The sequence below is a fragment of the Microtus oregoni genome, unplaced genomic scaffold, assembly GCF_018167655.1.
Source record: "Microtus oregoni isolate MIOR12 unplaced genomic scaffold, Mior012 000045F_ref0000178, whole genome shotgun sequence".
In the NCBI taxonomy this organism is placed as follows: Eukaryota; Metazoa; Chordata; class Mammalia; order Rodentia; family Cricetidae; genus Microtus; species Microtus oregoni.
In genome coordinates this window covers 6,002,640-6,017,953 of record NW_024543219.1, presented here as the reverse complement: position 1 = coordinate 6,017,953, position 15,314 = coordinate 6,002,640, and the positions used below count along the sequence as shown (strand labels likewise).

The following is a 15,314-nucleotide window of genomic DNA, read 5'->3' as shown; positions in this document are numbered from 1 at the left end:
CTGGCCCATTAGCTCTAGCTTCTCATTGGCTACTGTTATATCTTAGTTTAACCATTTCTATTAATCTGTATATTGCCACGTGACAGTGGCTTACCAGATAAAAATTCCTACTGTCTGTCCCTGGTGGCTCCATGGCGTCTTTCTTCACCTCTTCTTTCCAGCATTCTGTTTAGTTTTCTCTGCCTAGCTCTTTCCTTTACAGCTCTGCTATAGGCCCAAAGCCTATAGCAACACATGATAGAAATCAATGAAAGCAACACATAGATAGAAGCACCTCCCACACCATTTCCCCTTTTCTGTTTAAATAAAAAGGAAGGCTTTAACATAGTAAAATTACACATAACAGGTATCTAGCAAGCATTACAGTTACAATATTTATATCTATTTTATCATTTATCATAACTAAGGAAAACTATAACTATAAATTCTTCAACTTCATCAAAGACTCCAGAAGGATATAATATTATCTAAGTAAACAGGAAGTGCATTGTAACCAACTTTCAAAACTCTAGAATTGACAGAGACATTTCACTGCCTGTCTAGTCACCCAAAGTTCTGTATTGTTGGGTATTCATCTTCAGCCTATAGGCCCATAGTACCCAGCAGACTTCTCCACAAAGCAGGAAATTTCAAAGACAGTTCTGTCTATATTGTCAGTTTGCCATTCACTTTCTTCTGTGTCCTGCAGAATGTCTTGCAGACTCTTTCATGAATCAGAAACCCAGAAGGATCGTCTCACCTTTAGGCAAGTTCAACAGTCATTTATCTGTGGGTCCTGAATGTCCAGTTAAGTAGTCCAGGTAAGAGCAGTTTCTTGCCCAAATGGCTAGCAAACTCTATAAGGAGCCACTTCAATGCCCATCTTCTCCTGAAGTAACTGGTGTTGCCAGGAGCATATGTGTCTCCCTGTCAATTGCACATGTATAGGTGTGTGGGTGTATCATAGAAGCAGACAGGACCATATCAGGGAGGAAGAAATGACAAGAAGGAGGGAGCAAGAGAAAGAGACATAGCAGGGTGTTTGTGAAACTGTTTATTTTAGAAGTCTGAGGATGAATTCCCACCAATTGAAAATGGCCATATTTTACTATAGTTTCTACAGGATATTCTCATTTGCCTTTAGAAATGAGGATTGACATTTTTCAAGAAGCCTTTAAAATATAATGGGACACGGTTTTGTCTACTGCAGGGACTACACCAGGCTACTATGAGGACTTTGACTTTACTCTGTGAAAAGCAAGACACTATTGCAAGGAATCTCATTAGTTATTGTGTTCAGAATAGACCGTAGTAGAACATGCAGCAAGAGCGTTTAGAAATCCATCCCAGGTTGGTCAAGGAGGTAGGGGTGGCTAAAGAGTACATCAGTTTTTAAGGTCAAACTGATTTCTCAGTGAGTTATATGTGAGAGGTGAAATCTCTGATAACTCATGCTATAGCCAGAAATGCTGTTATCACTACAGTTGAAACACAAATGTTGGTGATCTGAGGAGCATTTGGTAGGGGACTAGGGGGAAGTCAGGACATCAGGCCTGTCACACTTTACTGTGGTCCTGAGTGCAGTGTCTCTAGCATGCATTGTCTCCATGCAGAAGGGCATCCACCTGAGGCATGACTCCATAGTAAAATAAGGAACACACCAAATTTCTCTTTCTTTTTAGGAGTCAAACATTCTCCTCATCCCTGCTCCTCTATTTTCATTACTAGTGACCTTGGTATGAATCATTCGTGGTGTGCTTTCAAGTCACAGAAAGTCTCCGGAGGTTTGTGCTTAGCTCCCCCTGCAGCCTCAGGCACTGTGTCACTCAAAGCACAGAAGTACTTGGCTGAGTCACGCCAGTGGACTGGGTTTTTCCTCAGGTTGAAGGAGGAGTTACTTTTCACAAACTCTGCCTCAAAGCCGTTGATGCCTTTAACAAGAGTGTTTCCTGAAAAGTATTTGAGGAGAAGCTGGAGGCTCTGGCCAGGATACTGGATGTACCAAAAGAGGTAAGGTGTTGCACCATAAGAATAGCTGCATTTGAGCTCTAGTGAGGCTCCTTCAGAGACGGTGAGGTGAGCATCAGGCTGGACCACTGACTGGGCTCTGTTTCCTCCTGTAACACCAAAGCAGCATCATTAAGACCAGGACAGACCTACCTGTAAGGGCAGTATGCCCCTTGTGTAGATCCTGGCTAGGAACATGTTCCTTCTGTGGAAACAAGGCAGGGAATGAAATAATACTTACTCAACGAGAGGAACATGCCCAGCAGCAGAATGGTCAGTGGGAACATGGCTAGGCAGGAGAAGGCAGGAAGATGTATTCTGCAGAATCTCCTTGAGCAGGAATGAGTAGAACATGGATTGACAAGCTCTTGTGGACAAGGCTTGGAGACTATTAACCAAGAGATGCTCCCTTGGCAACGACTGCTGTAGCACCCTTTCTACTCACAACTGCACCTCAGAGAGCTGTGAGATAAAAAGATTCTCTAGCATGACAAGATTTTTTTTCAATGTAGACCTTCAGTCCATGCAGCATTGCTGCCCTCTGGAGGACAAAAGTGGAAATAAATTGTCTTAAAATTTTTGTTGGGTTTTTTCTTTTTCTTTCTTTCTTTCTTTCTTTCTTTCTTTCTTTCTTTTCCTTCTCTCTCTCTCTCTCTCACTTCCTCCCTTCCTTTCTTTTTTTCTTTTTTCTTTCATATTTTTGGTCTTTTAAGACAGGGTTTCTCTGTAGTTTTGGAGCCTGTCCTGGAGCTAGCTCTTGTAGACCAGGGTGGCCTCGAACTCTCAGAGCTCTGCCTCTTTTGCCTCCTGAATGCTGGCATGAAAGGCATGCGCCACCACCGTCCAGCAGGTTTATTTTCTTTTTTTTTTTTTTCAGGTTTATTTTCTTAAGCAATAAAATCTGGCAAGAGCGCTTTTTAAAAAGATAATTGAAGTTTATGAATTAAGTTTTAAGTAGTAGTATTTAATCTTATGAGCTAGAGAATGCTATTATTCCCATATTATAAATGGGGAAGCTGAAGAACAGAAGAAAGGGTGTGTCGCAGCAAGGGACAGGCCTGGAGTTTCTCTCATTACTGTGACCAAGGAGCCCCATCAGCAAGGCCTGACGACTGCGCGCATCTATTACTACCTCTCTCGCAGCGCCAGTTGTCCTGATACAACGGATGGGAAAGAGAGCCTTTATGGGCTAAATAGTTTTTGGATGCAAACATGGGGGTTTGGGCTCTCTACTGAAAACTCAGTTCTCCCAATTCGTTTACTAAAATGACACCACTGTTATTTCTTTCTATTGCATGTCTTAAGAGTGAGGGAAGAAGAAATGCCAACAGCGAAGCTAGCCTTGGTAAAAAGCATGGGAGAATCCCTCTGCACGGGAGGAGAAGCCTACCGGTGTGACAGACAAAGGGAACAGGATTAATTGCCTTCTGTGTAAAGTTCTAAGTAAATTAATTTTACTTATATGTTTCAAACAGCAGTTGAATGGGGATGAAGATCTTTGAGAGGAAGGCAAAACCACTGATACCAGAGTCATGGAGGAGGAGGACGGAACCACCAGTACTAGAATCCCAGAGGAAGACAGAAACACCAGTACTAGAGTCCCAGAGGAGGAGGATGGAACCACCAGTACCAGAGTCCCAGGGGAGGAGGACAGAACCACCAGTAATAGAGTCCCAGAGGAGGAGGAGGACAGAACCACACTAGTACGACAGTCAAGACAAAACTGTCAGTCAAAGCCTTGTTTCAGCAGACAGTATCTCCTAATAAGGAAATGATAGAGCATGAGAGTCCATTACTGTATTTAATTAAAAGATACAATGATATTTATTAAGGAAACAATGAAGAAAAAGCAAAATAATTGGTGAAGGACCATAAAATATCAGACAGATAGGACTCTGCTTAGAGTTGAGGAAACTCCAAACTAGAGCCTAAAGATAGTGATGTTTTTTTCTCAGAAGGTAGGTGCTTTGGGGGAATGAAATAATTTCTTTCCCTAAATATATAAGCAAGTCTTTGAGCTTACCAATATTATTTATAAAGCTGTTTAGAACCCATTTCCATTTCCTAATACTTATAATTTTGCTAATTTATCTTTTATACTGGAGTGATTTATACTACTAAACATACAAAGATATGAAACGAAGAAGAGAAGGGAGGAAAATCTAAGTGGGACGAAGTCTCAAGACAAAGGAAAACACACTGAGAAGAACAGAGTGCAGAGAGCCAGGACTGCGGAGGAGAGAAGAGTGATTTAGGAACCCTACAACTGAGCACACATTCTGAGGGGATAAAATATACCAAATCTTCATGGACAGGGACATTGTGATGCTTTTCACAATAGCCAAGAAATGGAACCAACCAAGGTGCACATTGATGCATTAATGGGTATATAAATTGTGGTAGATACACAAAACGGAACATTATTGACCCATAGAAAGAGTGAATGAATCCAGTCATTTGTACCAACATGAATTGAATTTAGGGGCCACAGTATGTGAAATAAACCAGACACAAAAAGACAAAAACTGCTTATTTTTCATCATTTGTAGGTGTTAAAATCTGATTTCAGAATAACTGAATAGAACCGTGTTTATTAGAGACTGGGGAGGGGGAGGGTGGGAAGTGGTGAGATAACAGGTGTCAGAAAACCATAAAATAGGAAGGACTGGTTTTGCTGCTCTGCAGGAGCTGGCTACAGCTTGCAGGACTCATGAAACATCTCACGATTAGAAGACACGACACTGCAGACTGCAGTCCAAAGAGATGATAAAATGCTGAGGAGTTACAAGTGTTTATTTTCACTATTTGATCATTACAATCATTACACATTTCATGTGTGTGTGTGCATTTAACTATTACTATATACTACATGGATATGTGTAGATGTGATTCTGGAAAGTTTTAGAAAGAAATATTATACTTTGAGTACATAAATTGTGTGAATAATATATCAAGAAAAAGTGTCTCTTTTAAAAAATAATGCCTTTAAATACTATAATTCTGTAATACTTTCATAAATTTTATGCTGGGTAGGAAATTTGCCAATGGTTTTTACCACTTTTAAAAATTCATTTCAGCTGTGTGCTCTCATAAGTAATTTTCTATGCACAGTACATATTTAAAATATTTTTATAAGTTCTTTGAAAATGTCATTGTATTTTGATCATGTTCATATACTCTCCTATGTTCCCCATATCTACTAACCTTTTACACCCACCCAACACTGTCTTTAGTTTTTTGTTTTTTGCTTTTTTTTTTTTTAAAAAAAACACCCACTGGTTGCAATTTATTCTGTCTATATACTTGGGTGTGTGACTCTCTCTACTAGAATGTGTCAACCTGCCAGTGACTGCACTCTTGAAGAAAGCTAACTCTTCCCTTCCTAGCTGCTATCAATCACCAGCAGTTACTCAACTAGGGATGAAACTTAGCACCCACCTCCCCCTCCATGCTGGAATGACCAAGACTGAGCTTGTCCAGATCCTGTACTTGGTGTCACAGCTGCCTATGAGATCATATGTGCAGCTTCCCTCTATATCCAGAAAGCATCGCACCATTGCGGTCTTCCACTGCCTCTGATCCTTACCATCTTTATACCCCTCTTCTGAGATGATTTCCGATCCTTAGGAGGAGGGTATGAGATGTCCCATTTAGGGCTGACCATTTCACAGTCTCTTTTCTCTGCACTTAAGCAGTTGTAGATCTCTCTGTTAACCACCATCCACATCAAAAGAAATTCTTTGGTGAAGTCTACATGTTCAGTAAGTCATTAAGAATTGTTTAGAGAGGCGCAGCGGCAGCGGCGCCAGACGCGGCTGAGCGCGGCCAGACCCAAGCGGCTGGGACAGGCATGCAATAAGGAGAGCAGATCGCCCTACTACAATTGAATCAAAGAGGTAGGCCTTTGGTTGGCCAGGTCACTGGCACAAGGGGAGCCTGGTCCTGTCCTGAAGATCCTTCGGAGGGGTGAGAGGGTTCTTGGCCTGCAGCAGGAACCACGAAAGAGAGTGAGGGCATTTTGTAAGCGGAGCCCTTGGCCAGCAGGGAAACCTGATCCGGTTTCTAAAGGATCCATTGGATAGGATCAATAGGAGGAGATGGGCAGGCGCCAAGGCAAGAACTCACCCAATAATCCGAAAAACAACATGAAAACATCAGAACCCAATGATCTTACAACAGAAGTATTTGAACAACCTAACACAGAAGAAGTGGAAAAAATCGACTTTATGAAGATAATAGAGTCCCTTAAACAACATGTAAAAAATGCCCTTATAGAAATGGATGAGAAGTATAACAAAAAGTTTGAAGAAATGAGTAAATACGTACATGATACCCTGGGAAACCAAGAAAAAACCATCAAACAGGTAATGGAAACAGTTCAAGAATTGAAAACTGAAATGAAGGCAAAGAAGAAAATACAAACTGAGGACCAGCTGGATATGGAAAATCTAGGCCAATGAGCAGAGTCTACAGAAACAAGCATAATCAATAGAATACAAGAGCTAGAAGAAAGACTCTCAGATGCTGAGGACACCATAGAGAAAATAAACGAACAGATCAAAGAAAACAGCAAAGCCAACAAATTCTCAACACAAAACATTCAGGAACTATGGGACACAATAAAAAAACCAAACCTAAGAATAATAGGAATAGAAGAAGGAGAAGAGTCACAGCTCAAAGGCTCAGAAAATAATTTCAACAAAATTATGGAAAAAAACTTTCCCAACTTAAAGAAAGATATTCATTTAAATATTCAAGAAGCATACAGAACACCAAACAGACTGGATCAAAGAAAAACATCTCCTCGCCATATAATAATCAAAACACAAAATATACAGGTTAAAGAAAGAATATTAAGAGCTGCAAAAGAAAAAGGGCAAGTAACTTATAAAGGTAAACCGATCAGACTTACACCTGACTTCTCGATGGAAACTATGAAAGCCAGAAGGTCCTGGATAGAGGTTCTGCAGAAGCTAAGAGACCATGGATGCAAACCCAAACTACTATACCAGCCAAGCTATCGTTCACTATCAACGGAGAAAACAAGACATTCCAGGATAAGAACAAATTTAAACAATACGTAGCCACAAATCCAGCCCTACAGAAAGTAATAGAAGGAAAATCGCAACCCAAGGAATCCAACACTGCCAACACTGCCTACAATAACCCAGGCATCTAATGACCCTTCACGAGCACATCTCAAAGAAAGGAGACACACAATCTCTACTACCAAAAGCAATAAGAATAACCGGACTAAACAACCACTGGTCATTAATATCACTTAATATTAATGGGCTCAATTCACCTATAAAAAGGCACAGGCTAAAAGATTGGATACGAAAACAGGATCCAACATTCTGCTGTTTGCAAGAAACACATCTCAACCACAAAGACAGGCACCTACTCAGAGTAAAGGGTTGGGAAAAGGTGTTTCAAGCAAATGGTCCTAAGAAAAAAGCAGGTGTGGCCATACTAATTTCTAACAAAACTGACTTCAAACTAAAATCAATCAGAAGAGACCGAGACGGTCACTTTATACTCATAACAGGAACAATTCATCAGGAGGACGTCTCAATCCTGAATATATACGCCCCCAATATAAAAGCACCTACTTATGTAAAAGAAATATTACTAGAACTCAAGGCAGACATCAAACCACACACACTAGTAGTAGGAGACTTCAACACACCTCTCTCTCCAAGGGACAGGTCAATCAGACAGAAACCTAATAGAGAATTAAGAGAATTATTGGAGGTAATGAAGCAAATGGACTTAACAGACATCTATAGAACATTCCACCCAAATAGGAAAGAATATACCTTCTTCTCTGCAGCTCATGGAACCTTCTCAAAAATTGACCACATACTCGGAAACAAAGGAAACCTCCACAGATACAAAAAAATATCAGTGTCCACCTGTGTCTTATCAGATCATCACGGATTAAAGTTAGAAGGCAACAACCACGCTGCCCCCAAAAAACCGACAAACTCATGGAAACTGAACAGTCAACTACTGAACCACACCTGGGTCAAGGAAGAAATCAAGAAAGAAATTAAAGTCTTCCTTGAATTTAATGAAAATAAAGGGATAACATACTCAAACCTATGGGACACAATGAAAGCAGTGCTAAAAGGAAAGTTCATAGCACTAAGTGCCCACTTAAAGAAAACGACGAATGCATACATTGGGGACTTAAAAACACACCTGAAAGCTCTAGAAAAAAAGAAGCAGACGCGCCCAGGAGAAGTAGAAGACTGGAAATAATAAAACTGAGGGCTGAAATCAACAAAATAGAAACACAGAAAACAGTCCAAAGAATCAATGAAACAAAAAGCTGGTTCTTGGAGAAAATCAACAAGATCGACAAACCCCATATCCAAACTAATTAAACGACAGAGAGAGAACACACAAATAAATAAGATCAGAAATGAAAAGGGGGACATAACCACAGACACAGAGGAAATTCAGAGAATCATTAGATCTTACTACAAAAGCCTGTATGCCACAAAACTGGAAAATACAAAAGAAATGGACATTTTTTTAAATAAGTATCATATACCAAAGCTAAACCAAGACCAGGTGAATGATCTAAATAGACCGGTTTCTCGCGAAGAATTAGAAATGCTTATCAAAAATCTCCCTTCGAAAAAAAGCCCAGGACCAGATGGTTTCAATGCAGAATTCTACCAGAACTTCCAAGAAGAATTAATACCTATACTCCTTAAGGTATTTCACAATATAGAATCAGAAGAGTCATTGCCAAATTCCTTTTATGAAGCTACAGTTACCCTGATACCAAAACCACAAAAAGACCCAACCAAGAAAGAGAATTACAGACCGATCTCACTCATGAACATCGACGCAAAAATCTTCAATAAAATACTGGCAAACCGAATCCAAGAACACATAAGAAAAATTATCCATTATGATCAAGTAGGCTTCATCCCAGAGATGCAGGGCTGGTTCAACATACGCAAATCTATCAATGTAACCCACCATATAAATAAACTGAAAGAAAAAAACCATATGATCATTTCACTAGATGCGGAAAAAGCATTCGACAAAATTCAACACCCCTTTATTATAAAGGTCTTGGAGAGAATAGGGATACAAGGGTCCTACCTAAATATAATAAAAGCTATTTACAGCAAGCCAACAGCTAACATTAAATTAAACGGAGAAAAACTCAAAGCCATCCCACTAAAATCAGGAACACGACAAGGATGTCCACTCTCGCCATACCTCTTCAATATAGTGCTTGAAATTCTAGCAATAGCAATAAGACAACATAAGGAGATCAAGGGGATTTGTATTGGAAAGGAAGAAGTTAAGCTTTCGTTATTTGCAGATGATATGATAGTGTACATAAGCGACCCCAAAAATTCTACCAAAGAACTCCTACAGCTAATAAACAGCTTTAGTAACGTGGCAGGATACAAGATCAACTCCAAAAAATCAGTTGCCTTCCTATACACCAAGGATAAGGAAGCAGAGAGGGAAATCAGAGAAGCATCACCTTTCACGATAGCCACAAATAGCATAAAATACCTTGGGGTAACCCTGACCAAGGAAGTGAAAGATCTACTTGACAAGAACTATAAGTCTTTGAAGAAAGAAATTGAAGAAGACACCAGAAAATGGAAAGACCTCCCTTGCTCTTGGATTGGGAGGATCAACATAGTAAAAATGGCAATTCTACCAAAAGCAATCTATAGATTCAATGCAATCCCCATCAAAATCCCATCAAAATTCTTCACAGATCTGGAGAAGACAATACTCAACTTTATATGGAAAAACCAAAAACCCAGGATAGCCAAAACAATCTTATACAATAAGGGTTTGTCTGGAGGCATTACCATCCCTGACTTCAAACTCTATTACAGAGCTACAGTATTGAAAACAGCTTGGTATTGGCATAAAAACAGAGAAGTCGACCAATGGAATCGAATAGAAGACCCTGACATTAACCCACAAACCTATGAACACCTGATCTTCGATAAAGGAGCTAAAAGTATACAATGGAAAAAAGAGAGCATCTTCAACAAATGGTGCTGGCAAAACTGGATGTCAATCTGTAGAAGAATGAAAATAGATCCATATCTATCACCATGCACAAAACTCAAATCCAAATGGATTAAAGACCTCAATATCAGTCCGAACACACTGAACCTGATAGAAGAGAAAGTGGGAAGTACTCTACAGCAGATGGGCACAGGAGACCACTTCCTATGTATAACCCCAGCAGCACAGACACTAAGGGCATCATTGAATAAATGGGACTTCCTGAGGCTGAGAAGCTTCTGTAAAGCAAAGGACACTGTCACTAAGACAAAAAGACAACCCACTGACTGGGAGAAGATCTTCACCAACCCTGCAACTGACAACGGTTTGATCTCCAAAATATATAAAGAACTCAAGAAACTAGACCGTAAAAGGCTAATCAACCCAATTATAAAATGGGGCACTGATCTGAACAGAGAATTCTCAACAGAAGAACTTCAAATGGCCAAAAGACACTTAAGGTCATGCTCAACTTCCTTAGCGATCAGGGAAATGCAAATCAAGACAACTTTAAGATACCACCTTACACCTGTCAGAATGGCTAAAATAAAAAACACCAATGATAGCCTTTGCTGGAGAGGTTGTGGAGAAAGGGGTACACTCACCCATTGCTGGTGGGAATGCAAACTTGTGCAACCACTCTGGAAAGCAGTGTTTCGGTTTCTCACGAAATTCGGGATCAACCTACCCCTGGATCCAGCAATACTACTCTTGGGAATATACCCAAGAGAGGCCCTATCATACAACAAAAGTATATGCTCAACTATGTTCATGGCAGCATTGTTTGTAATAGCCAGAACCTGGAAACAACCTAGATGCCCTTCAACGGAAGAATGGATGAAGAAAGTATGGAATATATACATATTAGAGTATTACTCAGCAGTAAAAAACAAGGACTTCTTGAATTTTGCATACAAATGGATGGAAATAGAAAACACTATCCTGAGTGAGGTAAGCCAGACACAAAAAGAGGAACATGGGATGTACTCACTCATATTTGGTTTCTAGCCATAAATAAAGGACATTGAGCCTATAATTCATGTTCCTAGAGAAGCTAAATAAGGTGAATCCAAAGACAAACACATAGGCATCCTCAGGAATATTAACCTTCATCAGGCGATGAAAGGAGACAGAGACAGAGACCCACACGGGAGCACCGGACAGAAATCTCAAGGTCCAAATCAGGAGCAGAAGGAGACGGAGCACGAGCAAGGAACTCAGGACCACGAGGGGTGCACCCACACACTAAGACAATGGGGATGTTCTATTGGGATCTCACCAAGGCCAGCTGGCCTAGGTCTGAAAAAGCATGGGATAAATCCGGACTAGCTGAACATAGCGGACAATGAGGAATACTGAGAATTCAAGAACAATTGCAGTGGGTTTTTGATCCTACTGCACGTACTGGCTTTGTGGGAGCCTAGGCAGTTTGAATGCTCACCTTACGAGACCTGGATAGAGGTGGGCAGTCCTTGGGCTTCCCACAGGTCAGGGAACCCTGATTGCTCGAAGATGGGGGGGGGGACTTGAGCGGGGGAGGGGGAGGGAAATGGGAAGCGGTTGTGGGGACGAGGCAGAAATCCTTAATAAATAAATAAATTAAAAAAAAATTAAAAAAAATAAAATAAACAATTAAAAAAAAAAGAATTGTTTAATACTATGTCCATTAACAGAATAACAGTAGTAGGTTCTGACTTAGGGCCTGTGACCGGCTTAGCCGTAGGTTTTTGGCTCCAAGAACAGTGCCAGGTTGCATCTTAAATCCAAGCAGAAAGTGGTTGGTTACTCCAATAACATTGATGTCACTATTGAACAAGTGGGCATATTTTGCTAGGCATATCATTATTGTAACTCTCAGGGCTCATAGCTTGGTAAGGGTAGCGCCTGTTTTTCTCTTCAGTGTCCTGCAGAACATCTTTCAGCTATCTAGTAGGGATGAACTTTCGTGGAATCAAGAGTGTTGCCTTCCTTCCTTCCTTCCTTCCTTCCTTCCCTCCCTCCCTCCCTCCCCCCCCCTCTCTCTCTGTTTTTTTGAGATGGGAATTTCAGTGTAGCTTTGGAGCCTATCCTGGCACTTGCTCTCTTGCTCTGTAGATCAGGCAGGCCTTGAATGCAGAGAGATCCACCTGCCTCTGCCTCCCTAGTGCTTGGATTAAAGGCATGTGCCACCACCACCTGGCTTTGTGTCCTTTTCATTTTTTAATTTGTTTTTATTGAGCTTTACATTTTTCTTTACTCCCCTGCCTGCCTCTGCTCTCCCCTTCAGCCCTCTCCCATGGTCCTGGTGTTTCCAATTTACTTAGAAGATCTTGTCTTTTACTTCTTCCCATGTAGATTAGATTCATGTATGTCTCTCTTAGGGTCCTCATTGTTGTCTGGGTTCTCTGGGATTGTGATTTGTATACTGGTTTTCTTGACTTTATATTTAAAAATTACTTATGAGGGAGTACATATGATATTTTTTTTCAGGGTCTGAGTTACCTCACTCAATATGAAGTTTTCTAGCTCCATCCATTTGCATGCAAATTTCAAGATGTCATTATATTTTTTCCTGCTATATAATACTCCATTGTGCAAATTTACCACATTTTCCTTATCTATTCTTCAGCTGAGGGGCATTTAGGTTGTTTCCAGCTTCTGGCTATGACAAACAATACTGCTATGAACATAACTGAGCACGTCTTTGTGGTACAATTGAGCATCTTTTGGATATATAGCCAAAAGTGGTATTGCTTGGTCTTGGAGAAGGTTGTTGCCCAATTTTCTGAAAAATCACCATACAGATATCCAAAGAGACTATATCAGCTTGCAATCCCACCAGCAATGCAGAAGTGTTCCCCTTTCCCCACAACTTCTCCAGCATAAGTTGTCATCAGTGCTTTTGATCTTGGCCATTCTTACAGGTGTAAGATGGAATCTCAGAATTGTTTTGATTTGCATTCTCTGATGCCTAAGGATGTTGAACATTTCCTTAAGTGTCTTTCAGCCATTTTAGATTCCTCTGTTGAGAGTTCTCTGTTTAGGTCTGTACTCCATTTTTTATTGGATTATTTGTTTTTCTGATGACCACTTTCTTGAGTTCTTCGTATATTTTGGAGATCAGACCTCTGTCTGATGTGGGGCTTATGAAGATCTTTTCCCATTCTGTAGGCTATAGTTTTGTCTTGTTGACCATGTCCTTTGCTTTACAGGTTTTTTTTTTCAGTTTTAGGAAGTCCCATTTATTAATTGTTTCTTTCAGTGCCTGTGCTACTCGAGTTATATTTAGGAAGTGGTCTCCTGTGTCAATGTATTCAAGTGTACTCCCTATTTTCTCTTCTATGAGGTTTAGTGTGACTGGTTTATATTGAGGTATTTGATCCATATGGACTTGAGTTTTGTGCATGGTGATAGATATGGGTCTATTTTCATTCTTCTATATGTTGATATCCAGTTATGCCAGCACCATTTGTTAAATATGCTTTCTCTACTTTATATTTTTTCTTCTTTGTCAAAAATCAGGTGTTCATAGGTGTGTGGATTGTTATCTGAGTTTTTGATTTGGTTCCATTGGTTAACATCTCTGTTTGTATACCAATATCAGGCTGTCTTCCATACTGTAGCTCTATAGCAGAGTTTGAAGTCAGGGATTGTGATACCTCCAGAAATTCTTTTATTGTACAGAATTGTTTTGGCTATCCTGTTTTTTTTTCTGCTTTTCCATATGAAGTTGAGTACTGTTCTTTCAAGGTCTGTGAAGAATTTTGCTGGGATATTGCGAGGTGTTGCATTGAATCTGTAGATTGCTTTTAGTCAGATTGCCATTTTTCCTATGTTTATTCTACCTACCCAAGAGCATGGGAGATCTTTCCACTTACTTGTGTCTTCTCTAATTTCTTTCTTCAAAGATTTAAAGTTCTTGTCATCCAAGTCTTCCCCTTGTTTGGTTAGAGTTATTCTGAAATATTTTATACTATTTGTGGCTATTGTGAAGGCTGATGTTTCTCTGATTTAATATTGGTAAGTGATATTTATCCAGAAAGTTGTCCATTTTCTTTAAGTTTTCCAATTTTTTTGAGTACTGGTTTTCGAAATATGACTTGATGATTCTCTGTATTTCCTTGTGTCTGTTGTCATGTCCCCTTTTTCATTTCTGATTTTGTTAACTTGGATATCTTCTCTATGCCTTTTGGTTAGTTTGGATAAAGGTTTGTCTATTTTGTTGATTTTTTTTGAAGAACCAACCTTTTGTCTCATTGATTCTTTGTATTGTTTTCTTTGTTTCTATTTTGTTGATTTCAGCTCTCAATTTGATCATTTCCTGCCTCTAGTTCTCTTGGGTGAGTTTGCTTCTTTTTTTCTAAAGTTTTCAAATGTTATGTTAATTCACTAGTATTGAATATTTCAAGCTTCTTTATGTAGGCATTTAGTGCTATGAACTTTCCTCTTAACACTGCTTTCATTGTGTACCATACATTTGGGTATGTTGTGTGGTCATTTTCATTGAATTTTAGAAAGTCTTTAATTTCTCCCTTTCTTTCTTCCTTGACCCATTGATGATTCATCAATTTCCATGTGTTTGTGGGCTTTCTGGAATTAGTATTGCTGTGACTTCTAGTTTTAAACCATGGTGATCTGATAAGGTACATTGGGTTATTCCATTTTTTTTTGTATTTATTGAGGTTTGTTTTGTTACCGAGTATGTGGTCAATTTTTGAGAGGGTTCTAAGAGGTGCTAAGAAGAAGGTATACTCTTTTATATTTGGATAGAATAGTCTATGAGATGTCTGTTAAGTCCATTTGAGTCATAGCATCTGTTAGTTCTCTTATTTCTCTTTTCATTTTTTGTCTGAATAACCTGTCCAGTGGTGAGAGTGGAGTGTTGAAGTCTCCCACTATTAGTGTGTGGGGTTTAATGTGTGATTTAAGCTTTAGTAGTATTTCTTTTAATATGACTGTCCCTTGTATTTGGGGCACAGATGTTTAGTATTGAGATTTCCTCTTGATGGATTTTTCCTGTGACTAATGTGAAATGTCCTTCTTTGTCTCTTTTGATTGATTTTAACTTGAAGTCTATTTTGTTAGATATTGGGATAGTTATACCAGCTTGTTTCTTATGTTCGTTTGATTGAAAATTTTTTTCCCAACCCTTTACTCAAGGTGATTTCTGTCTTTGAGGTTAAGGTATGTTTCTTGTATGCAGCAGAAGGATGGATTCTGGTTTTGTATCTAATCTGTTAGCCTGTGTCTTTTTATATTTGAGTTTGTCCATTTATATTGAGGGATAT

At 39.5% G+C, this 15,314-nt stretch overlaps 1 gene segment (V, D, J or C); it reads right to left on the bottom strand.

The window, feature by feature from the left end:
* Positions 1 to 1,722: 1,722 nt before the first annotated feature.
* Positions 1,723 to 15,314, bottom strand: part of LOC121434898 — a 30,951-nt gene continuing 17,359 nt past the window's right edge. Inside the window, 1 exon segment of the V gene segment in view lies at positions 1,723 to 2,096. Within this exon segment, the coding sequence occupies positions 1,723 to 2,096 (374 nt within the window).